General features: G+C 39.8%; 1 protein-coding gene across 2 annotated transcripts in view; it reads right to left on the reverse strand.

The window, feature by feature from the left end:
- Positions 1-27,096, reverse strand: part of CLIC5 (chloride intracellular channel 5) — a 78,704-nt gene that overhangs the window by 45,056 nt on the left and 6,552 nt on the right. The window contains exon 1 of one of the 2 annotated variants that reach the window (XM_026845494.1): positions 12,359-12,698. The exons of the other annotated variant lie outside the window; for it this stretch is intronic. Within the exon in view, the coding sequence (XP_026701295.1) occupies positions 12,359-12,421 (63 nt within the window). The 5' untranslated portion in view covers positions 12,422-12,698. Of the gene's footprint in view, positions 1-12,358; positions 12,699-27,096 lie in introns of those variants that run through there. 2 annotated transcript variants of the gene reach the window in all.

A 27,096-nucleotide genomic window follows, 5' to 3' on the forward strand; every position in this document is an offset into this window, starting at 1 on the left:
GCATTCACGCACTCTGAGGAGATCCTCACAGCTCCGTCTTGGAGCAGGGTGAGTGCTTAATGCAGAAGACACAACAGATCATTTTTGAACAAGACCCAGCTCTAGAACTGGATCTGGAGCTTAACTGGGGGAGTCAGATATATTGACTTTAGAAAGAAAACAAAACCAAAAATTCAAAGTTAGAGCACCTCAATACAAGAAAAGACAACTCAATTAATCAAGGCAAAAATACTATTCCTTGCCAGACTGCATGGGCAAGTCAACAGTCAGAGAAGAAAAGTAAATTAAATTGATCCAAATGCTAATGGAAGTCTGAATAAAGGCTTAATAATGATGGGGTTTGGAGCACTGGATCTTTCTGGCATGTCCTGAACATTTGAAAGAATGGGGCACAGAAAAAAAACAACTAAAATTGCCATTCTGAGAGATCCTATAACCTGCAGGAATATTCCATGATTCAACCCCTCTTCATCCAGGAACAGCTTTTTAAAAAATACTATAAATAAAATAAACAAACAAAAAAGGTCTCCAGTTGCACACTGAATCAGCAGCAATGGCTCATCACAAAACACAGGGCAGTGAAAGAAAATAATTTCCTCCCATGATATGCATTCGTATCTGTTTGAAGCTGCCCATTCAGCAGCTAAAAGCAAAAGGAAAGCAGTAACACAACGTGCCTGTTGACCCACACAAATTGAATCACCATCTAGAAAAACACTGACAACAATAGCGATGATGCATCGAGGCTGGTTTCTCTGATTTCCACTTGTTTCGGACAATACACAGGTACAGACACACACCAGCACCTAAACCAACAATAGCTATATGCAATGGGTGGCAAGGTTCAGGATGATTATTTGGGTGTTAAAATGTCACGGGGAGGACAAACTTGGCAGTTGATATAGAGAAGCACCTGCCTGACCTGAGAATTAATTCTGTATTTTGTGAGGAGTTAAACCACAATGCTTGAGTAGCTATTACAGACATTCATCTATGTAAAGAGAAAAGAAGGAATGCAATTTTAGCTGGACAAAGCTACTGGGCTATACAGATATTAAAATGAATGTTGGTGCAGATGTTTCATAGGAAATGAAGCCAAGGCACGGGGATGAGGCATAATTTTGACAGACAGAAAGGGAATTCAGCTCTCATATCTCCCAGTTTAGCTCTTCCTTCACCTCATTCTCAAGGTCTGACCCATACTGACACAGCATTCAGAGCCCCGGCCAAGCCAGCATCTGCTCAGCCTTGGGAGGGGAGGCCCTTCTGAAGTCTGGCCTTGCATATCCAGAGAAAGATAAGCAATCCCTATTTAACCACCACCTGAACTAATCACATCCCATTACAGACACAGGCCACCAAGAGATATTTTAAAACAGCCTCCAAAACATCATTCCCATCAGACTGGCCTCAACCAAATTTGTGCTGTCTTTCAGAGACACGGAAATGAAAGTGTTCTTCTGTGCTTGAACCAAGCCTTGCTCCGGTTTGTCAAGATACCCTGCACTGCAATGCCTTCCTGGGTTGTAGATTTTATGGCTTGTTTATTCCTTTATTGACTCTAGCTACATATGTTTAATTACAGCATATCTAGTCTTGACCTGAACCAGAAGAAAGGGCATGAATTCTTTTGTGGTTTATTCCAACGGTTCCAACCTTTACATTTACTATTAAGTTTCTTTCTAACTTGACTGTATCTGACCTTAACTAACTTTTGATATGTCTTGTTATACCTGTTACTACTATATTAAAAAGCCTCCCACAGATACATTTAATAGTGCAGTCAAGCGACTTTTGGTCTTTTACTTAAATGAGAAAGACTGGCAATCTTAAGCATGTTTTAAGCCTTAAAATTATTCTTCTTTACATCTTTTCCAATATCATAACACACATTAGCTCTGTGTGCATTCAAAATAGCCAGCCAAAAGATAATCTAAACCTCAACACCTCCCTAGTAATAGCAACGGAAAAATAAATAAATAAATAAATAAATAAATAAATAAATAAATAAATAAGCAAGCATAGTTGTGACTAGCATAATTTGTGTATTTATTATTGGAATATTTACTGTGAATTACTAAGGAAGTGTGGTACACGATCACTGAATCCGTTGTGCTAAGTGCTGTACAAAACCCAAAAGACACAAGAGCTATGCCTAAAGGATGCAGCACAGGACCAGAGTGGTGTTTGTGCTGAACCTCCTTGCACAAGGTCATCGCTTCTCGGCTTCTGCACCTGCAAAGTGCTGACCAGGACTGTTAAAGCACCTCAGAATTGCTCTAAAAAGGCCTCTGTTTTTTATCTCAGAGACTGGGTTCTGCGAAGAGAATCATGTTCAGAGATGGCTGCCAAAGTATGAAGCAGCCTGCACAGCCTCCTTTGCAGAACTGGGATCTAAACATGCTTAATAGCTAGCGTCTAGGAAGGTTATAGATCTTCTGTTATCACCCTGTGTTTTACTGTTAAATATTTCAAACAAACCAGCAAACAAACAGCTGAACATTTAAAACTTATGCCAAACTATCTTTTCTGAATTGCAGACAGCTGAGTCAAATGTTTTCTGAGACAGAGTATACATCTCCATGGATTAGCTCATCATAGTTCGAACTCCACCACTAGCCTGCAGCAGCACACACTCTTTGGAGGTGATTAGCCCTTTTCCAAGCAGCAGAGCATTATATGTATATGTCTTCATTAGCAGCAGAAGTTAGAAAGTTTTATATCTGTTTTGGCATCTTCGTGGTTAACAGAAAGGGAAACTGAAGCCATACCTAAATCAAGCAAACCTCCTCTGTGGGTCAACTCCATTCCCGGTATCATGAACATGTATTAACACCTGAAATATGGGTGAATGGCAAACTGAGTCATGATATTTTTTTTATTAGTCCAGAGGAAACCAACAAATGCAAAAGAAGCAATAAGAATAGTCAGGAGATGGCTTTTTTTTACAAGCCTGACTTACATGAGGAGGAAAAAAATTACTATTCTTATATATAATCTTTGCAAGTTTTAAAGGTGTGAAATTCAAGTTTTATAGAATTTAAAGTAAATTAAAATCAGCTTCAGCCTTGAATATTAGGCTTTGAACATTCTTATTGCATTTTGCATCAAGCACATATGTGAATGCCATGTGCTTCTGTCATTTGCTCTGCACACAAAAGTAGTGACTATCAAGAATGAGGATTTAGAAGAGCAAACTATCACTATCCGAGCAACTTCATCCTTAACCTAATGTCATTTACATCAAAGTAGCTGTAGCAGGGGTATGTTCAACTTCTACTGTCCTATAGAGGCATTAAGTTATTAAAACACAACCCTCCTGAAATACATTTCAATTAGTGCTTTATCTCAGTTTTATGAAGTTGCCAGAAATGCATATGAAGGGGCTATTTCAACATCTTTTGGCAATCAGGTGCACAGGAAAAAAAATGGAGAAGCACCCAAGCTCCAGATATACGATACCTCTTAGGCAGAAGTTGAGTCAGGGTACTCTGGTGACCAACATAGATATCACAAATTTAATACCAGTGTCCTAATTCCCATAAGTCTGAACACACGTGAGAACAAGCAGAAAAAAACAGAGAAGTTGAAAAAGAAGGCACTACGGAAGATAGAAGACCCTGAGAATGAAAAAGAAGGGCAGGAAAGAGTGGACAGGGTGCCAGGAGAAAGGAGCTTTGGCTCAAGCGCTGTGGGAGGCAGCTCAGACTGAGCTCCCCACCACACCACTACATGGCTGGGCAGTGTGGTGAGAACACGCTGCACCAGCTCTGGGCTGGAGCCAGCTCATGTCCAGGCACTTAATAAAGCAGCCAGCAGCCGGTACCTGAGAGCAGACGAACGTCCAATTTCCTCTGGCTTTATTTCTTTTGTGTCCAAGAAATTAAGATTTTCAGTATATTTTATTAGGAGACAGTTCTAGATCAGTGACCTGATCCCATCACATGTTTCTGTTTTGTGTTCAGGATGCCATGCTGGGGATGAGGGTGAAGAATGTTCCCTACTGCCACAGCATGTCCACATCTGGTGGAGAAGGACTAGTATCAGCATTTTATCAAGGTGAGTAGAGCCTGAATAACTTGTCTCAGGCCACTGAAGGAGGCAGAAGAGTAAAAAAGTAGATAAATCCTCCCAAGAATTTGGGTGGTAACCCAGCAATATTACTAAGCTTAACGCATTGCAGAATTGGCATGGCAGGACCTTTTCATATTTTGATTAGAGCTGGACAAAAAAGACAAAAATCAGAGTTTCCACCTGGTTGGAGCTGTGGCTGTTGCTCTATATTAAGTGCTGAAACACAGAATGGAAAGTCAAAAATATGTCTATTTGGATTTTGACAACACTTGGGACCATTTTAACACGGCAAAACTTTGTTACAGTGCGTTACAGAATGGTATCTCAGGTGCTCCATGCCCCAGTCTCTTTTCTGAGCACATCTTCTCTTATACTGCAGTCATGCAGTTCCCGTGGTGCAGCAGTCACTGAACCAAGAGGAATCTGTGTTATATCATGGAAGATCCACTTCAGCCAGTGAACACCACCATTTAAAATTATACATATAGATGGGTAAAAACATAAACACTCTAAAAGAGAAGTTATGAAATTATATTTGAGAGGGACAGAATAAAACTCATTTACAAAGAGTCATTTAATTTAAGAGTCAGAGGAAACATCCTGTTCTACATTTAAGTGTGAACTTGCAATCAAAAGTTGCATAGCAAAGAGCAATGACATGCTGTAAATGTAATCAGTTACAGAAAGTTCTACCCTTAGGTATTATTAGATAAAATTACTGGCTTTGGAACTTCAAAACACAGCTGAATATATTTTGAATTACTTTTGTTCCACTGTAATAATTTCCAACTCTTAACTCTAATATAAAAAAAATCCTGCCAGGAATACATGATGCTGATTAAACTCATCAGACCTACAACAATCAAATATCTTTTTAACTCATAGCTCCAGATGTACATATATATATCACTGCTATTGCATCTAGATGAGTTTTACTGCATGTCAGCAATACAGAAGTGCAAACAAAGAGGGGGAGCAAGGGGCAAAGAAGGAAAGGGAATAAGCATCTGTTTTGGACTTTGTCAGCGTTAAACTTTACTGCGCCAAACAAACCACTTGAAGCTATTTTCAGAGTACCAACTATAGCACTTTAGGTACCTGCTCTGATTTCCTAGTTTGCATAAGATCTATAGATTTGAACACAGTATGAATCCAGCACAAAACCAAATCCTTTCTTATTCCAACTGATTCTCCCGATGACTTTGAGTCAGCCTTTGCTGAAAAAAAAAAAAAAAAAAAAAAAAAAAAGTAACACACAAACTCAGAGCCCTTTAATATCTGACTCTGTTAAAAAAAAAAATAAAATAAAAATAGTAATTTGGAAAATCTTCTACCAGAGCTCTTAGCTGCAAAATGGAAATATTAGTTTTTATATCACCTCTTTGCAGCACTATTTTGCTGATACCTGCCAGATTTTTAAGAGTTAGGTGTCATCCAGGCACAAAGTAATATTGTTGCTGTAATGATCAATGTGTTATCCTAAACAACTTTTACACAGCCTTCCATCAAAATATATTTGACATAGCTAGGTGAACTAATACTAATATTTCACTTCGGAGCACAGGCAGACGTACTTCCTAGTGGCTCTCTTGGAAAGGATCCCTGTATATTTTTGGGATGCTATGTCAAACGATCTCTGTGACATTTGCTGTTCTGGAATAGCTGCAGCAGAGCCATATATTGCCAATAAAAGTATCCTGGGGACACTTACTGGAGCTTCACTGTCATCGTTGAACCATGACACAACAACCTGTGAGCCTGATGAGACATGTGCTGCCAGACATGGAAAAAGAGCCATCTGCAGCTAAACTTAGAGCACCCAAAGCATACTGATGGCTGTTTCTAAGTGCAAGCAATAGTAATTATGAATATCACCAATTCTTCACGGTAGACATATTGTACCTGGTTGGACTATGTGGCTCAGAAAAGCTGGAATAAAGGAAGAAGTCAGTAGATGGAGTTTATACATATTCAACATAGTATTTGGATATGTTTCATTTTTACCAGATGTTTGGGTCACAATTAACATATATATTGATGCCATCGAGTTTAATAAAAAGCAAGTAGTCACAGCCATTTATATGAGGAAAAAACCCAAACCATGGCAGATAAGGGTGTCAGTCATCTTTAGCTATAAACTAATGATTAGATCATGAACTAGAGCAGAAAGAGACATAGTTGAAAATCGCTTCTGAACTTGAGATCCAGTTTCCCAAGCAATCCTAAAAGCATTCCAGACTAGGTTCAAGGTGGCAAGGATAGTGATTATATCCCTGCCAAGTCCTTTTATAAGTTTGGCCTGCTTAAACTATTCACTGCCTGTCTCTAATATTCCCACCAATGAGGCACTTGTCTTGATGCAAAACAAAACCTGCAAATGCTCAGACAGAAAACAGTCACGCAGACATACAGACTCTGGGTTGTATAACTCAGGCTAAAGCTTCTTTAAAGTATTGTTTTTCTTCATCACAAGGGAAAACAAGAAACTTGTAAATTTAAAACATTTGCTAGGCAGCTATTTGTTAATTTATTGAATTTTTTTTTAACAAGATTAAAGCAAAATTAGATCTTGCCAAGATAGATGGTTTTCCTTTGACTATTATTTTTATTATTTTATTGAAAATTGTTAATAAAAAGACCAGAGAGGTAACTACTAGTCCAGGCAGCATTTCCCTGATTTAACTGGGTCTATAGTGGAGTTACTATTAAATTGTGATTAAAATTCAGGAGGCCTGACTTTCTTCTTGTATCCATTTCATAAATACATACAAAATAATATTGGCTTCAACCCAGTCAGCCTTGATTTGGAAAGATCTTAGCAAGACAGGAACCAAGTCAGAATTACACTGAAACACCCGAGTCCCCCTGCATGGAGCTTATCAAACACATTTATAGATGTTTAAACAAACCTAGTAAAACTGTTTTATTCCCAGTATATATGCTGGTGTTTGGGCTACTAGTAAACCTTGTAAATTTGGTAACCTTAATACCAATGCACAAGGCCAGCACACTAGAAGAGGAGACTTAGGCTGCTGTTCATACATTGCTTCACCCAAATAAGTTTGGAAGAGGCGTGAACTGCAGCGCCCATCACCTACTTGACATCTCCAAATAGATGAAAAATGCAAGACCCATAATACCCCCACATGCTCACGCCACTTCCAGGGTGGCCGCCGAGACCTGGCAGAGACTGAACACAGCGCACGTGTCTGCTTTGTAGGGTGGCCATGTCTCTCTCGAAACGTGAGAGGCTTGGCCAACCACATGGCCAAGGATCCAAAAAAACCTTATTGCGAGTCTTGGACCACCAGACGGGTTAAACCAGATGTTTCAGTATCATTATTCTTCAGCGCACTTGTCTCTGTTATTTCCTCTTTACCTAGAAAGTTTTGCTGAACTGAAGAATGATTTGTATGGAAGCCAAAAGCTGAGTCCATAATACCCAGCAAAATACTCACACTTCTCAAGAAATAGAAATTACCTTTGTGCCTTCCAAATCTGATGTTGATTTCTACTCATCATCAAAATATTTCTTGAGGGTAGTCTATGACTCAAAATATACAGAGCCTGTCTTGTTGTAATGGGTTAAAAAGTTCCTGTCAAGTTCTCTCTCCCACTTTATAAAGCCATTATTGGTTTTGATAACCTCAAAATTCTGAAATTGAAATCAGTTTTCTTATCACAGTGACTCTCTTACTTTAAAACTACAAAAGCCTTAATAGTGGGGAATGATTGTACCAGGAGTAACATTTTTATTTATATCTTCCTTTAAGGCTACATTGCAGCAGTTCTCCAAAATCCAGTTAGTTTGAAATCGCTTTTTATCAGAGAAAACTTTTTTAAAAAAAAAGTCCAGAAAATGCACAAAAATAAATCCCAGAGTACAAAAAATCTTGCATCTCTGTGGGATTTCAGGGATGTGTCCAAATGAGAGGAGAAGGGCAGCTACACCCTGCCGAGAGCAGCCGACTCCTGGGCTTTAGACGGAGCAGACTAAATCAGCAGGCTGACGGCTCCGTCCCGGCTCTTCCAGCAGAGCACCAGGCTCTCTGACTGACTGATTCATTCAGGGATCATAAGTTTGGTGCCAAATCTTGCCATCACTTTTAAACATACTCCTAACAGACACCTAAAACTCCATGAAATGAAACCATTGGAGGTGACAAAGAGCTCACAGGTTCCTTGCATGTCTGTTTGCTGCTCCAGGAGACTGTGAGCATACCAGGACTAACCTCTTCTCTTTGTGATAATCCTCCAACAAGAAGTGACTGTAAGGGGCCCTACAAATACTGCGATGCTGTTAGTCTTTAAACCATACCTTGGCTGGAACTGTATCCCTGAGACACTGCAAATACACCATCACTGTGCCTGGTCATGCACAATGCTCAGCTCCCAGTCGGATGATCAGGCTGAGGGTGGTCAGTGCATTTTACACCTTTATGCCTTCAGCTGGCAGACAGGAATATGTTCAACGTCTGAATCAGCGAGCGTGGAAGATCAAGGCCTTTGAGAGATCTCTCCTATTTCTTACACTTGCAAACATCTTCATGAGTTCAAGCACCATCTTCTAGATGGGTGTTCAGTGTGACTGCAGCTGAACACCTTGTGAAGTAAAGCTTTACACCTTTTAATCAAAAGGTCTTGCATACCTGAGCTGATGAACATATCCAGAATGTTAATTACTCAATACCACAACAATGACTCCTTGCAGAAATGTCTGCCAGCTCACCACTCATTCTTCTACCAATCGTGATGATGCTACCATCTTTTGATTGTCAGAAATATGGATTAACAGGAAGTTTTTTAAAATCAAATGTACTTTGGACCATTCTTGTGGTTTGTTTGCTTTCTAGACTGCACTCTTCCTGGCCAATGCAAATAGACAGGTGTACGCTCAAGTCTTATTTGTATCATGCTTTGTTTTCCGTGTTTACAATGTATCTCCCTTCAAATTAACTTTCTGGATATGAGGCACTACTCTAATTCTGAAATGCAAGGAATGTACATCCAGACACCTGTTTCCACTGCAAGCAAAAAAAAACCATAACAGTTCTGTGACCCTCCCATACGTATTTTAATAGTCTGTATGTAAAAAGAGCACCATTTCAGTTTAGTCATTATGTTCAAGTATGCAGGTGCAAGACTGCCAGAAAAAGCTAAATATACCTTCCATCAGGGTGTCATTTATTATACAGAAGCACTTTGCTTCTCCAGCACACAAAGAATTAAAATTAACCCGAGTTACAACAAGCTGGGTTAAGCACAGAGCAGGCGCTACCTCCTGATGCTCACTTCCCCAAAGCTGCTGCTGCCAGCGTCTCGCACTACCGCATATCAAGCCTTTTTCTCTGGCAGCCTCTTCCAATTCCTTGTCAAACAAGTTTAGAGAGAGAATTGCTGCCGGAGAGTTTCAGTGTTCACAAAAGGCCTGCTTACACAAACTGCAGATCTGATTAAGGCGGCACCATCTCCTCAGCAGACCTCACCACTCCTCCGTTCTGCCCATTCTCACCATCCCTCTGCTTGTGTCCTGCCCCAGATCTGGGTGGGTTTATTCTCAATCAAACACCTTGCAAGAACAAACACTCGTTCACCAAAAAAAAAAAAAAAATAATCTCACAGATCCAGGTTAGGGCACTGTTAGAAAAAGAGTAAAATCAATGGGGATGATAACAAACAGGTGTGATAACCACTTAACCTGTCTCTGCCGTGGCGGCTGAGCTGGCAGTGCCCTGGTGGTGCCCAGCCTATCTGCGTGGCTCAGGAGATAGCTAACCTGCATTGGGTTACAGCACGGCTCTCTTGTTTACAATCATCTCTCTACTTGTCTTTCTAAGGCTCCTGCTCTCTTGGATGTTAAATAGAAAAGGGAAATAGAGCAATTGTGTAACACCTTTCTTTTTTTAACCTGAGACAGAAACTGCTTTTATTCGAGACTCTATGGCTGGTGAAAAACCACCCTCTCTGGTTTATTTGTGCTTGTGGAAGACAAGTTTTCTCCAGGCCACAACTACTGCCCTACATTTTTCTCACTGATCTCTGCATTTTCTGGCTGTGTGCTCATTCAGGGATGCAGGACAGAATTCTGTTCCTTGAGTGAAGTATGAGCTCCACAAAAAATCAAGTGATGAAATGCTCATTGACCCCAACACCTCCTGCTATTAGAACTTGCCTCAAGTGTGGTCCAGCATATTTAGATTTGTCACTTGTCCCAGTATCTCATGCTCATCCAGAAGCTGCCACCTTTCTGTTCCTCTTTCCAGCCTTAAGACAGAGTAAACACCCTCTCCTTAGCAGATTCTCTCCTGGATCACCCTTCCTGTTTATCTCCCCTTACTAATATTTCATTCTTTTAAATTTCATGCTCCAGAAAAGTTTTCAACTGTTCGCATTTCTCTTATATGTTCCTATTTTTCAACTTTTAGCTCATCTCTTCCGAGCTGTATAATTTAATACTCTGATTACATACTTTACAATACAACTTTCTAGACTTTTAATTAAACTAATGGCACCTTTCCAAAACATCAAGAATTGCAATTTTTCAACCTAAATGGAAAGTCTCCAGGAAGATACCAATTAATTCTTTTGCTTCAGCTCTGCAAATTATAAGTTTCATGTGAGTCTCTATGCAATTCTGTAACATGCATTATGCAGGAAGTCACATTACTAAAAATGTTCTTTCTGGAGTTATAAATCTTCAGCTGATGGCATGCCTCAGTTGAATGCAGTGCAAATTTTTTCCAGTAACTTATGGATCCATAACACATCACACAATGAATCTGAGCAGCGACCTTCACTTTAACAGCTGATGCAGTCAAAGAACCATATATCATAAACATCCATATCAGCCTCAATAAAATAGTGTGAGTGCTAAAACAAATCAGTAGCTAAAGGTTTGCATTCCAGAATACACTTGCGATGACAGAGTGCCAAACAATCCCACTAACCTATGTTTTAGCTCACAAACATCTCCATTAAATTCACTTTTGTAGCCACAACTTGTAAGAGGCAAGGTATATGGATGTATGGACCCATGCAGGTCCATTTTAATACATTAAGCTCTGAACAAAAGATCTACTGGGCATTTATGAACTAGAAATTCTTGTAAAATCTTGTAAAAAAAATTTTTGTTTGCTAGGGAAAAAGACCTCGATGCTGGCTCAGTCAGAAAGGCTGCACCTGAACTGACTGGTTTTGGAAGATGTGTGAAGAGGCCATGTACACACATCATGGATGTGGCTGACATTTCAACTTACAGCCCAAAATATCCATCAGGGAGTACAAAGCAATTATATACCCTCAATTTGACAGAAGGGAGGGGCTGGAATTTGCTTTCCCAATCATTCAGTGCTCTGTTTGCAAAGGGTCTGATGTAACTCCCACATATTAATAATAATCCTATTGATTTACAGGGATGGTTTAGACTCAGAGACACCAAACACCTGGATTTTATACAAGCAGAGTGGATTTCAGTCTCAATGTACACAGAGGCTTTGAAACATGCTCTGAACATCAAAAAATCTGAGCTTTTCACTAGGACAGAGTTTGCATGAAGTTTGCTATTAAGTATATGTAATGGGTTTGAACTGTGCCACTGATTTTAATGATAAGATTTTCATAATCCAAGACCAATAGATGTACCCAGTTTGAAACATTCTGAAATCCTACCATATAACAGGTGTACTTACTTTTCTATCTTTTCATTAAATAAGTTTCTATTCTCAGTTACGCTTGTATAATATCAGAATGAGCTTCGGGCTGAGGAAACTGAGAGTAAAAACTGATTTAGTTTTCATCTGATTAAGAAGAAAAAAAAAAAAGTATTGCAGGAAATAATCAGAAGACTGCCAGCTTACCTCAATCCTTTTTGTTTTATGGTCCGTTAGTGTTTCAGACCTGACAGCCTCAGCCGAGGGACCAAGTGATGGTACTCCTCTGCTCTTCATGCTCTCTTCCCAAAAATGGAGAAGAGGGATTCTTAGTGAAAAATCTAAAGCCTAAAGTCTAAAGTCAGGACACAGTACACTGCAAGCAGCAGGCAAAGAATAACAGGACAAACTCACGAGGAGAGAAGTAACAATAAAATGCAGGAACTCTGACTCTCCCTCCACGTTACCTAATTCTAATGTCATGAAGAAGAAAGCAATGTGAACGTGTGTGCAAGAGATAACAGGCTGTCAAAGCGCCGCTTCTGCTCGGTGCCAGAAAATTAAAGTTTGATTATTCAGTAGAAGCCGAGCTGATCCGAGAGTCACACCAGTGTCCAGTTCACCGTGCAACTTACCTTCACAAAAAGCTCAATTTCAGGGTCCTTTCCTTCCCCATTAGCAGGAACAGAGTCTGTCATTTTTCACCCCCAAGGCTACCAGCTGATCTCCTGCTATTAAGTGGCAAAAGGAGGTTTCAATGCACAGAGAGGAGGTTTCCCTTCCAAACAGCTCTCACAAAGCTTTTAAAACATCATTTGTAATGATAAAGCTCGAAACCAGTGGAGAAAACAAGTTTGCAGGTTAATAAATAAATAATAATCATTAAAAAAAAAAAGGCAGGCAGCGGAGAAGCAGTCCCTGTTACGGCTGTGTAGTTCTTCAGAGCAACAAGTGCTGCTGTGCTCTGGTACAGTATCCTCATCTGTCAGAGCTGCAGTTCTCACTGCCTGCCCAAAATAGCCCAGAACATAAAACAAGAGGGTGGGGTTAACTCACAGGGGAGGAGACAAGCTCCTGGTACCTACGGCAGGATCAGTCTCTGAGCAAATAATTCTGCTCTTCCCTGTTTTCAGCGTTTCTGTTGTTCCCTCCCTTATTCTATGGCTGGGAGCATCAGTGACAAGGGAAGAGGGAAGTCTGCAGCAGGCTGGTTTCATTGCTTTAAGCCACAGTGATGTTTTTTCCTTCTTTTCTGAAGGTTGTTTCTCCTGCCTCTAGCTGTTCAAAATCCTAATATTGTTACTGCTAGAAAAGGCAAGGAAAAAAGAGCCTAACTTTTTCACCCTGTGCATTAGCTGTTGCATCGATGCAAGGAGGGTGCAGAAAAGCAGAGCTCTGCCTTGGCAAAAACACCTGTATGAAGTACAGAGCAGTGCAGAAGCCAAAATTAAATACTCAGTGTTTGAGAAAAACACCCTGTGGTGCCACCACTCCTGAGGGAGTTCAGGAGCAGAATGGGAATGGGGTTACACAGGGGAACGAAGAGCTTCAGGGCCCTGGGAAACTGAAATATTTGGGTCCCATAACTATTTCTCGGTGTGTCCCTCAGGGTGTTGGTTGTAGAGGTGGGATGGGAGAGTGATGATACGCTGGGGTGGAGTATGGAAGAAAACTTTGAAGGGCCTCAGCCTGCCATTGACATACTGTCATCATCTATACTCCCTTCCTTCGCCCAGCATTCCTCCCGTGACTCAGAGGTCACCACACAGCAGCCCTAAGCGAGATGTGGCACAGGACAGAAAGGCCTGACACAGCTAAAAGGCTCGGAGGAAGGGAGTGCTGGCACAGGAGGGGAGAGCAAAGGCAAAGGGGCTGGGTGGGATCTCCTCCTCACTGTCCTCATTGCCTGGAGGGACTTGGTGCCCTCCTGCCCTCGGGAAGCCCCTTCCTGCACCCCTGTCCTCCCTGCCCGCTGCCCGTTCTGGCAGGGAACAAGGCTGCTGGCAGCTTGCACCACCAGACATGAGCAGTTTTACCTTCTCCTTCTGACACAGCGAGGCCTTTCGGGTATGGTTTTAACATGATCAAACACTTGCCTTTCCAGAAAGCGCTCTTAGCTGTGGGCTTTCGAGATGATCTTTAATCCCCTCCCGTGACCTCTAGGCATTTGACACAGGTCCAGAGCAGTAGCAGCCAACACCTCTGTGGCTCTCTGGGTAAGCTCTGTGGGAATTTCCCACAACAGCTGTCTCATGTGCACTCCCTGAAACACTGAAACAGTTAACAAGTAAATCTCATTATGCTCTTGCAACTGTAATTACAACATAATCAACATTATAATTAGTGTAAAAGTGTGCTTATGGTTTTTAGATCTAATTAGCACTCATTCAAATAACTGGAAGGTTAACTATAAGAGAATTAAGTGTTATTACTCCTTTGATTTCAAATTTTTACATGTAATTTTTGGACTAGGCACATTAATTACCAAACATTTATAGTATAATTATTCTTAGGCCTACCGGCAAACTTCCAAGGACATGGGCGAAGTGTACTTACATGTGGCAAAAAGAATCATTGCATTGCAATTATATATTACGGTTATAAAAGTCTGCCAAAAAAAACATAAGTGTAGTTGCCATATCTCTAAAAGGCATCCCTAAATATGTTATCAACTCCGTGATTGTAAGCTTTTGTTTTTGCTGAAAAATTGTTTTGCTTTAGCACCTCATATAACAACATAATTTCCCTTTAATGAGGGCTCCTGGAAACAATGGGAAGTGGGTCATCTTGACTGAGGTTACCTGTAGCTCCAGCCTCGCTGAAAACACTGTTTTGATACAGGTTTGAACTGCTTTGAACGATTTATATCACATGAGCATATATATATCAACTCTGGAAGAGAAAATACTGCCAGCTATGAGAACAGTAAGGAGGTTAATACTGCTAATACTAAACCAAAATGTTTAATTAAAATCAGCATTCAACATATTGACACTTATAAGATGCAACGCATGTGACCTATTTAGATGTCTATTTTAGAATGATAAAATGTGCCCTAGAAGTGCCTACCTTTTTCCACTGGTAATAAAGAGAGCCCAGAGTAACAAGCTCAGATAAAAACATTATAATAGTCAGACAAATCCCACTGTAATTATTAAGTAAAAAAAATCTGTGGCTTTAGTGCCTGATTACTATGCACGTGTCATCTCCCGCTTCAGAATTTGTGCGCGCCTTGCGCTTCTGAAAGTTAAACTCTAGATGTAGCAATTCTGGTACAGACTCAACGTGTCAAAACATTTAAATCCTTCCTTCCCAATTACTGTCTGGGTTTAGTGGTGTATTATAAGTAATTTGCAAGACGAAGATTATTGTGCTGAGACTCAGTAAAGCAGAAGGGAAACTATGCAATATAGAAAAAGGGAGCTAAGATGCCCTGAAGACATTTCCATCCTGACCCAGATATAAGCTACTGAAAGAACGGGCCAGATCCCATCTGGTTCAAGATGCTTCTGGGCAGCAGTGCCCCTGGAAGGTCCCTTCCCCATCCATCCACTTTCACCCGTGAGGCACCACCCTGCACTCACCCCCTGCCCCTGGACTCGATATGGGGTGCTCAGAGGCTACAGAAGCTGTAGTGTGAACACCACACATCTGATATTCCAGCTGTGCTTGCTGGTATCCGCAGAGAGAATAACCCAGCCCACCTTAATAAAACCCTCTGATTTTCAAAAATCTCCCTATATAATCCCTAGAAGAGACCACGCAAAATAGAGCCCTTGTTCATATAAATGTTGTGGTTTTTAAAATAGCTTCTGAAAGCTGAATTTAAGATAAACACTGTAGGAGGCAGTGAGTAGGAGGAAATACACACACATATATATATATATATATATATGTACTACTTCAGGAATCTATTCATGCTTTTACTGCTTTGCTGTCATATAAAACTGACTTATCACTTACATCTGGGTGGAACCTTTTTGACTATAATGGCTATTATTGTCTACACGGCTCTATTTTGTGTTATGAAATCAGCTCTTTCTTCAGCCAAATTAAGGGTAAGGTACTGATAAATAATTAGTACACTCTCATTTTACTGCAAAGAATGAGTCGCTTAGTTGGCCTATCATTTTCTCACAAGTCAGAAGTAGCAGAGGCTTTGAGTTACGTACAAGAACATTAGACACTGAATTATGAACTCTTCATAAGCCCAGTCATTATAGTTTGAGGTTTATGAGATGTATAAATGAATATGAGCACATCATCTCATTAATAAAAGAAGAGGACAGCTTCAGAAAAGGAACCACCACGTCTCCACATAAGACCTCTATTGTAGGTGAACTCTGACACACTATCAGCTTTCACAAGCCTGATGTAAGCTTCACTTCCAGCAAAGATTTGTCCCGAGGGGGTGAAGCAGAGGCCAAGCATCCAGAATGTAACTCTACCGTGGAGTTCTCCAGCAGACCGCTAAGTTACCAAGAAGGATCAGGGCACTGAGCGCATCCATCCCCCCGTGCTCACTTGGTGCTGCCACCCAGCTCATGCTGTGAGAGCAGGGCAGCGTAAGTTTTATACGACACAGGTAACAATTCTTCATTCTTCCTGTTGTGAATAAACCTCCATTATGGGTGAAAAGACAAAGTAAAATCTTGGTGCAGCTACAGTAAATGGCATTTGGGGCTGTGATTTTACCTGGGATTTATTTAACTGCTTATTTGCCTAAAAAGACAACAACTAGGCAGCAAACAGGTACTAAACCGGCATGCTTGAATGGGTTATGAAAATATATCTTCCAGGGACAGTTCTGAATTACTGGTAATTAACAACTGCATTTATTGCATGCTAGTAGCTTTGACATGCTACTTATTTAACAAGTTAACAAATGCAAAGAATCAATCCAATAATTTTAATTTTCTTTTGAATTACAACCCATCACTATCAAGTCTTGTTTAATCTTCAGAAAAATCAGAAGGGATTTGTCTCAGATATTTGGGGCCAGACTGCACATTCCCCTCCCCAGACATACAAGACATGCAAGGTTGTATGTACAAAGCTCTTCTCGTTAGCCTTGTGCCAAGGTTGGGTGAGCAGATTATTTCCCCTCAACACCAGAGACATACAGAGCCTCAAAATATGTTGGTTTGATGGAATGAGGAGGAACTGCAATTTTGTTCTTATAATCTTATAAATTGTCCCACACCCAGGGGCATGGAACAAAAGACATGAAGTGATACAACAGGCACACAACCTGAATGTCCCAAGAAAGGGGATGGGATGGCAAAAACTAGGCCAGAAAACTTAGCATTCCATTAACTGTCAGATTTGAGATAGCTCACTCTATATCCATCCCCCAGACGTTATAAATCCTTTACCTTATTATTAAAATGCATTATTTTAGCTCTAAAGGTCTCTGGATGAAACTCAGCTGTTTAACAGAATGGTAGATCACTAGAATCAGTTCAGACAGGAGTTTTGCAAAGTAAGTTCTAGTCCAAAAGCGTGAAATTATTTTTATATATGTTTTCACATGGATGCAGTATTAAATTTTGCTGTAACATTAATAAGCATTAACAACTTCAAGAGAAAAACCCACTAGTGTTCAGTGTGGAGATGGATTTCATTAAGGATAATTACCTCAGTGCTCGTGTTGAGACAGTCACAGCTAACCATTCATAAGGAAGGGGCACTTAAAAGGTACAAAATCATCTCCTAATGCTGCATTCAGTAGAGAGGCTTCTAGAGGGCAGTGGTTTATTCCTTTATGTCATTATTTTACTATAATTCCAAAACTGTCATTTCAATTAAAAACAAAAGATACTTCCAAACAGGACTGAGACTGCTCTGGAAAGTGGCATTGTAGAGGATACAATGGAGAGCATTACAGATTGTCCTGAACTGTGGGCTATATGGATAATGTAGCTGATAAAAGGAGCAATGTAGATATCCTCAGGCCTTGCTTTTCAAAACAAATCCTCCATGCTCTTAAGAATGATGAAGAAAAACACCACCAGGTATGATACACCCATTATTGTTGGCCCACTGCTAAAGTTAAGAACTAAAATGACATGATTTTGACTTGCAAGTCTGCAACAGAGTAAGTAATGCATATCCCAGTCTTAATTTACAAGTGTTCTTAGTGCAAGTCCCTTTTTAGATTATTTCTGTTGATTTCTCAGCATGCTTCTTGTCATAAATTAAGTCTAAATTAACTAGGATTTGAAGTATGTGCATGCAAACTAGGATTAAATCCCCCAGGCAAAAAAACAGCACACAACACACTACTCCAATCCCAGTTTATGAATTATTATTTACAGAAAGGGTTCAAAATGGCTTGTACAACTCCGGCAGATCTCAGGCTAGGCTTCAATTCCCCCCAGTAAATAAAGGCCCAAAGATTGCACAATTGCTGCTGATTTCATGGGATACATTTGTATTCACTCTGTTGTTTAGCAAACAATTTGGCCAAAAGCAGAGATTATTTTCTAAATTCTGATGCACATTATTTCTAAAATACGAAGTCTTCAGCAACTCAGTTTGAAATTACTCATGACTCAGACTAGTTCCCCTGGGTTCAGATGCTGGCATCAGTGACATTTAGCTGTGCCAGATGGAGCCAGAATGTACCTGCACAGCGGGTTCCGTGCGTGGATCTGCACAGCGGATTACAGGATCCTCTGTGGTGTACGTACTATTTGGCTCTAAGAAAAGCCAAATAGTGCGTACACTTTTTGGCTCCCTGATAAAACCACGCTTGTTCAGTATGAAATATCAGGGATCAACATCTTTACATCTCTCTTTATGGCAGCAAAGTTTAGCCTCTGCATACATTACGGTCCACCTCATCAATGGCAGTGCTGTACGCCTGGGTTAATGCAGCTGGCTGACCTTGAGTCTTACAGTGAACTGTGTAACTCTTCCATTCTCCTTAGAAAATTGCCCTCATTCATTTTTCATTTCACCTTTTGGTACTTCTGTGATAAAGTTTCCACAAAGTTTGCCAGTGAACAAGCTCACTTTCCTTAGTGCATCACCTCAAACTGTTATTAAATGAATGGTGGGTTGTTTGGGGTTTTTTTTCCCCTTCTTTCTTCAAAGTAAGAGTTCAACATCTTGGAGCACCTGACATTGACTTGGTGATATCTCATTTTAGTTTTTCTTTGCTTGAGGACACTTTTCACCGCAGAGTTAATCAAGACAACCAGGATGAAACGGAGCTACACTTTCAAGTTAGCAGACTTCCACTGGTGACCACCACATGCAGGTTATGAAGACTTCAGAGACCACATCCCACATCCTTAAGTGAAAGACAGTAGTGGCAATTCTTAAAGAATAGCTGAGCTTAAGACTGAAAGTAAAAGTGTGAAATTCAGCTCTGAGCACAGACTGAATAGCTATGGGATCTTATTAAGTCTGTCAGAATTGGGAATACTGGGTAGTCTAACCAGAAAGATGTAAGGGTTTTTTTTCACTTCAATAGAAGAATTTCCAAAAATTTTTCATTTTTTCCTGAAATCACAAAATTTTCACAGAGCATGTAGCAGGTATCACTTTTATGAGGAAGGTGTAGGCCCTTGGTCACTGGCTGCAATGCCTAGAAGCAACCTGAGAGATCATTGAAATGTCAAAACCCAGAGTCAACTTCGCAGTCTTGCTGCTCTGACTTTGGTGACAACTATGATACAACTCTAGAAAATGGACTAGTTTTTCCCAGGAGACCTAAATCAGTTAGAAAAGTGCTAATGAGATATGGAGCCCTTTACTACCCATTCCTAGCCAAGCAGCAAGGAGAGTCGATGCCAGAATAATTCATAAATATATATAAAGGTACATATCATAATGTTGAGAGAAAGCGTAATTCCTCCTGCAGAGGATGGCACCAGAAAGAGACTCTCAGGTTACCTCTTGACTATACTTTAACACAGAAAATTGACTTTCAGATGGGAAAGCCAGAGTTCCAAAGGGTGAAGTCAAGTGTACTTGTAAAGATTGACTCCCCTCAGCTCTGTGTCTCAACTAGGTGGAAGCCCCTGTGTGGGACTTTCTACTCCCTCTGCTCATGTTGGGTCTCCTGACCAGAAAAAGAAGACTTTAGTCTACAGAACAACAAAATCAACATCCTCTGCAGTTATTTCATTTGCTATGAGATATGCATCAAGAAAATAAAAGGTAATTGTATATTTTTATGAAAGGGAAAATGGCTAAGCAATTATAAGTGACCTTTTGAGAACATTAAGTATCACAAATCGAAACTAAAGGCAAGTTAGCCAGGTCATCTATCAATCTTGTAGGAAATTATAAACCTTCTAGTATATTATTATAAAGAAAAAACAAAACAAAACAAACAAAAACCCCACAAAAACAAAACACCCTAAACTGAATGGAAATCCAGCCATACAAATTCCATAGTGAAATGTTTCACAAAATCAAAGAGGACTCAGAGCAACTGGAATTAATACGTGAGGGAATAGATTACTATTGATAGGGCTGATACTGCCACCTATTTTTAAGACTCTCTAATGCTTTCCCTGATTACACCCTGTTTTCAATTCAATGTAACTGTTGCCAGACTTTAAAAGGGGAGCTCTTCAACACAGGTGTCTGCTGTCTTCATTCATCCAAAGCACTTCAGACATCGAAAGGTTTATCTTCCAGTGCAATCAACTGAAGTCACTTCCCCCAAAGTCTACAGTTTAAAACAGAAGACAGGCAGAGCTTGAAAGGGAACAGAATGCCAGGAAGTGACCTGGTTTCCCCAGAATCAACAGCAAGCCTAAGAATAGACTCCTGAAGTCTTCAGTGCCAGCTCAGTCAAACCATTGTCAAATAAAAACACATTTGTTTTTCCAAGTGTTCAGAATTCCATCGTCACAAAGTATGCTCCCTATAAGGGTGATTATGTGAGTATATATACAACGTTCTTGTACATAAAACCACAGATATTCTGCAGGCACAATTCCAAAGACATTCCACCGGCCCACCTGCCACGCTCCGCTCAGAAAATCTGCTTGGAAAATCTCACCTTCGGTTTGTGTCTTTTTCTGTTTAAAGTAGAACTTGGTTACTTCCCCATGAGTCACACAGTCCCGTGTGTTTTTATTTGACAGGTTAATTGTTAAGTGGAATTAAGTAGCAGAATGTTCTTTGGTCACATATTTGCAGGGACTCGGAGAACACGGTCTCCTCCCTCGCTGGCAGTCGAGGAGGGAATGCCAGGGCAGCTGTGCTGCTAGCTGGGTTTTTATACCGGTGCTATTTTTAGCTGTTATCAGCCGCGGTGCGTGGGGCCAATCAGTGCCCGATGCGTGCAAGAAACTCTGCTCCCGTCCAAACTTCATTCTCCGCAATCTCACAGGGAGGAGCCACATGACTGTGAATTTGCTGCTCCAAACTTCTGCTGTTTGTCATATGGGCTCGTGAACACACGGCAAAGGGCTAGCAAACCAAAGTACAGGAACCGTTCGGACCACCATGAAGTTACTGATTCAACAGATAAGCACCCTACCTACATTTGGTGAAAATAAGTAAATTTAAAGTGGCTCATAAAGGTCAACGAAGTACGCAATCCCGTGGTATGACAGATATGTAAAACAATCTGTGTGCTTTCTACAAAGGTGTTCTTTTTATGCCACCTTGTAACTATGCATGATGTAACTAGAAACTATTTATCACTGTTTATATCAGTCTCAAGACTGGTGCCTCTTCAAAATAGGTCACATGGTATCTAAACAGATTTTTGATACTGATCATTGTCCAGTATCTTTCCATGGAAATATGACCCTGTAGTAACTTTAGGCTTTGGGAAATACTGGTGGGGTTAGCCTGCTCAGACATAGACCTCCATGCCCTGATCCTGCCCAGCCTCCAGCAGCTGCTTTTCACAGGAACATGTTAAAGCACTTGAATCACTTCCCCAGATGAGAACGTGGCTCTTTCTCAGATGGTACCTGGTCAGATTTAACAGGGCATCAGAGTTCCCTGTTAGATGATCAGCAACTTAACAACTGACCTCCTAGAAGTTTAGACTGGATTAATTCCTTGGCACAGTCCATGTTGAGAGCTGGGATGTTTAATTCAAATAGTCTTGGAGGTTTGTGAATGGCCATTTCTAGCCAAAGTAAGAATTAAACCTTCTCTATATTCAATATCTGTCCCAACATGGAAAGAGAAAAAGCAAGCAGTTCCAACCAGTGTTCCAGAAATCTTCTGTCTGACAGACAATCATTAAAACAGACTTCATAAATTTTACACAGATGAATCCCCAAATCCAAACAATCTTCAAACTGCAGGTACAGAGCAGGCATCAAAGTATCTTGAGTAATATCCTGTCTGCACTGAATCAATGCAAAACTCTCATTAATTTCAGCACAGCTTACATTTTCAGTCCAAGCATTCTACTATTTAGAAATATCCCTGAAATCTCACCAAGCATATTAACCATGATCCCCACTGAATCACTTGATTAAAAATACTTGCCCTATAGCCCTTTATGATATTTGTCTGAACTGACAAGTTTAATTTTCTTTAGTCCCCAAAATTACAGACTGAAACATTAGAAGTTGAAATAAAAATATAGCTATTAGTTTCTTATAGTTTCTTACCATACATCTAAATTTGTCTGTAGTTTCTCTATACGATAACATTTTAAATTAGATAAGATCTCTATCTTCATACAGCAAAAGATGGCATTTCAGTGTTGCCCACTGAACTCCCTCTTACTTAAACACTATGATTCTTCTCTAAATGTTCATCAGTTGTTTTTTTTTAAAAAAGCCCTGCTTTCTATTCTTCCTGTTCCCAACCCCCTGAATTATTTAAGCAGAAACATAATTTCATTCATTTAAAACGATTGAGAAAATGTGAATTAAAGTTCTTAGATGATATAACATTAGGCATGCAGTTTATACTCTTTATGGATAAGCATCAGAGCATTCAGCATGCTGCAGCACTGACCTCTTGGATAACTTTTTTTTTTAAACAACTGGGATAAACTGAGTTTAGCCCCAAAACATACGAGGATGTCTAAGCACAAACTGTTTTAAAAGAGTGCAGACTTCATTCTTAATGGACCTTCTTGATGGATTGACTGTGAATAAGCCCATGATGTGTGCAGGAAAGGTTACCTTCGATGCCTGAATCACAGTGTGATAGTAAAATTAAATTAAAAAATAAAAAAATAAAAAACTGGACTCTCAGGTCAGCAAGTCTACTTCATGAAATTCAGGATTCCTGAATTATTTTCTCCAGTACTTATCTGGAAATTCCTAGCTAATAAACCTTAAAATTAAGAATAACCTCTAATGACATTAAAAAACCCCCATTTTATTAGTTTAAATTATTTCTCCTGGTATGCTTATTTAATGAGGACTTGCCCATATCATTTAGACCCCTCACTAACCCATCACATGCCATTTCTGGCTAACAGAGACCTTCTTGCAATGAGGAGCCACCAAAGTATCACTGTTGCAGATAAGGGTCCACATATTTACAGAGGAGGTATAAACCTGGGTCAACTATAAAATACTTCTGATGTCCAGATTTTAATCAAATACATTTTAAAATAAATCAAAAAATGGTACAAATACATGTGAGCAGAGGTCAGAAGAGAGATTTTTTATATATATTTTTATATATATATATATATATATATATATATATTTATACTCAGATGCAAAGCTTCCACTCTTTCCTTTTGCTTCCAACCAGTCCTCAAGCTATGGGTATATAGAGTGATGAGCTTCAGATGCTGATTTCCCAAAAAGCAGTAACATAGACAAGTGAACAACCCCATCTAAACGTCACTTAAGGATCCAGAGAGAAGCCCTCTGAAACTGCTGAACTTAAGATTCAGGACCGGTACCTGTGAGCACTCTTAACACCAATGTCCTGCTGGTGCTCTGCAGGTAGACCAGGGGAATTTACAAAGTTGATAGAAAAACATTATTGTTGCTGAAAGGAAAACAGGTGTCAGGATAAGTGAAAAATTGTGAAAGGCACCAAGAAATTAATGAAGCTTTTTCTGAGTGACTCTAAGATGTTTACATCAGGACATTTCACCTCAAATAGAATGATGTGTTTACTTAAACAATCACAGGTAACTTAAACCAGGAGGTTATTAAAAGAATCTTTTTGCTGCTTGTTTAGTCTAGCTATAAAAGTAGAAGCAATCTGAGACAGGATGCAGCTGTGAAAAAAAAAAAAAAAAAAAAAAAGGCACCTTTGTGGAAAGAAGATATGCACAGAAGGGGATTACTGGCAGAAATGGAGACAAAAAGGATTGGCTGGTTTAGCCCCAAAACATCTGTGGATGTCTAAGCCTAAACTGATTTTAAAAAGCACTAAATGAAAAAAATTAATGTAATGGACGATTCTGGCACAAGAACAAAGATGTGTTAGCTGCACGTGAATAAAAGTAATTTGGAAATGAGGGTAAGGTGTCAAACCATCAGAGCAGCGATGTTCTGAAGCAGATTTCCAAAATTAGTAACAACGGCCACTTAGTTTTTAAATCAACCTTGATCGGTTTATGATTTATGCATTATATGATGAGGCTGTTTGTGACAGAAAAGGACTCTATTTCATGTCCCAATAGGTCACCTCCATAAATTTTTTTTCGGATTACCAGGAACCCAAAACAACAACAACAAAAAACCATCTTGGTGAGCGTGCAAAGACTTTTACCTTTCTGTGCCTCATTTTTTATGAACATGTAAGCAGGAACATACTGGGTTTTCTCTCAAATATGTGTTCTCGAGATTTATTTCATTAACACTTGTAGACTGCTTTAAGGTGACTGCATGGAACTTGCAACAGAAAAATCAATTAACGTGTGAATCAAAATCTTTTTTCCAAACACTGCTTGCCTATACTGAAACCAGACCTGTGCAACAATAAATTTGCTTCACATTCATTCCTAAATGTATTGCTATAACTTCATGAAGGTCACTGATGTCTTACATTATCACAGACATACCAACAGTAAAAATTCAACCATAATGATATCATTAATTTATATTGAAAGAATCATCTAGAGGTCTAAATATAAAAATCACACCTGCAGATAACAAATCAATGACTCATTTTAGTGCTGTCTTATATTTTTTTTTTTTTTTCCCCCCCCCCCCCTCGTGGAAGGTAGTTTCATACAGGTTCCTAACATTTGCTATTAAGCAGTTTTAAATATTTTAAAAATTACCACTGATACAGAAAAATATTCAGATGTTCCTTTTCAGCCACAATCAGAGTGTACGAGAGAACACTGAAAATATTTCTCATGTACCAGTAAATACAGTTGCAGAACAGCGGAAAATTTCCCTTCAATACTGAGTTTTATGACCCAAAGAAATAAAGAAGATTTTCTTTTCACAATTAAAATCTTAAGCTGTGTTTGAACTGATACCTAGGAATTCAAACATTTGAAATTCAGTTGTCTTTTTTCTTTCACTATGCTGTCTAAAATAAAAAGTAGCTACAAATGTAATTGAAAGAAACATCGATAGGGGTTGCTGTTAAGAAAAGGATAAAAGTTGACTGAAGTTAAAGAAAGTGGTGGTTCTCAGTCTTGGAAAGATGCTAAAATGTAACAGATTATTTTATTTGATTAAATTATACTGTCCAGTGAACAGCCGAACTGTCCAACACTGTGGTTTGTTCACTGTTGCACTGTTTCTGAGTGTGGATGTGGGGAAAAAAAAAAAAAATAGCCGGGGGGAGGGGGAGGGGGGGCGGAAGTGTCAGTCTAGAGTTTGTTTCCAGATACTCATTATCAGAATTACCTTCTAGTCTAATCTAGTAATCCAGGCTTTGTATTTAAACTGTCACTGGTGGCATTCTCAGTTTGTTTAACTTCAGGTGACCATGCCATTGTCTGCAGTGAAAGTTTATGGCTTGATTCAGTTGCCTAAACCTACATATCCAGAAGCATTTGAGAGGCCCTAGGATAGCCGAGGCAATCTGTAAAAGTATATGAGAAAGGATCTGTGGGACAACCACGGCCTTCTGCAGAGGCAGCTGGAGGCCAGGAAGGAAACCTTAAGGCATCTAAAAAGAGCATTGCCTGGAAACAGCACTGGTTGGACCCTTACTTGATTCAATGAATGGAGTCTACAGAACAACTAACCTCACCCTGCAGCTGATGCCTACACTTAGCCACATGAATTAACATCCCACTGCACTATTTCAGATAGTTTCTGCTGCAAAGAGAGACTAGATATCCTGCAGAGATGTAGTTAATAGCTTACAGACACACCTTAGGGCAGGTGAGCCAAATCGAACCCTTGGTAGCTAAAGAAAACAAAGAGCAGAGCCAAAAAGCAGCTTTCTTCTTGCAGATCCCAAAATAATTTACATATTACCAGTTACTTTGCAGGGACTGTCTATTACTTAGTGTTTGTAAAACATCAGTCTCAGCAGAGGTGCTCTTTAGGTACTTCTGCAGTAAATAATTAAAAATACAAATCCCTCTTGTATTGGACAGAAGCCATTTTGACAGTACTGCTACATAGATAAGTTGTCAGGGACAGCAAAAAAGTAATCAATCCACAAATCCAAACATTTTCCTAAATGTAACAAAAGGAACTGAGATGTTTCAAAAGAAAACAAACCAGACTGGGATAACAGTCTTATTTTCAGAACATCAAAGAGGGAGTCACTATTTTAAAAAAAAAAAAAAAAAAAAAAAAAAAAAAAAAAGTTTTCTCTCACTACGACCTACATATTTCCATTGTATTTGCTATTGCTGCAATCACTGTGCAGTAACAATTTCCTAGACAATATGGGTCTGTATGTGGAAGCTGTTGCTACGCTACTGTGCTGTACCCAGCCACAGCCGCTGCTGGAGCCAAAAGCTGAAGGTGGCACGAGAGTGTCAACTACAGATTGATTCATGGACCTTTCCGGAGACATGAGCAAGGCACAGACTCAGCAGAGGTCAGAAGCAAGACCTTTTACCCTTTGTATCCAAAAGATTAAGCAAACTGCTATGACCTGCTGCCAAAGCACACGTTCTGTTCATGACTGATAGTTGGGGAACTGGATGTTATCTGTAACAGAACTGCCATTCGCTAATCTTTTCACACAGAGAGTAATTCAGATAAGCATAAATCAAGCTATGAAGAGACCCACAACACAGTTTCCCTCCTCAGAAAAAAAGGTTACAGAGCTGCTAGGCTTATATGTTAAGACTTAAGAGATTAACAGTCTCCTACCCACGACAGGGTGCAGGAGGTAGCCATAAAGCCGTGTTGTGTCTGCAGACTATGGTGTGGAGATACTACAGCTCTGTCTCTATTTTCTGAGTTAGTAGAGCGAAAGCACTGGTAACAGTACGCACCACATCGGATTTATATCAGAGCAATTCTCTGACTTCAAACTG

The sequence above is a fragment of the Athene cunicularia genome (genome assembly GCF_003259725.1).
Source record: "Athene cunicularia isolate RWA chromosome 3 unlocalized genomic scaffold, athCun1 chr3_part1, whole genome shotgun sequence".
Classification (NCBI taxonomy): Eukaryota; Metazoa; Chordata; class Aves; order Strigiformes; family Strigidae; genus Athene; species Athene cunicularia.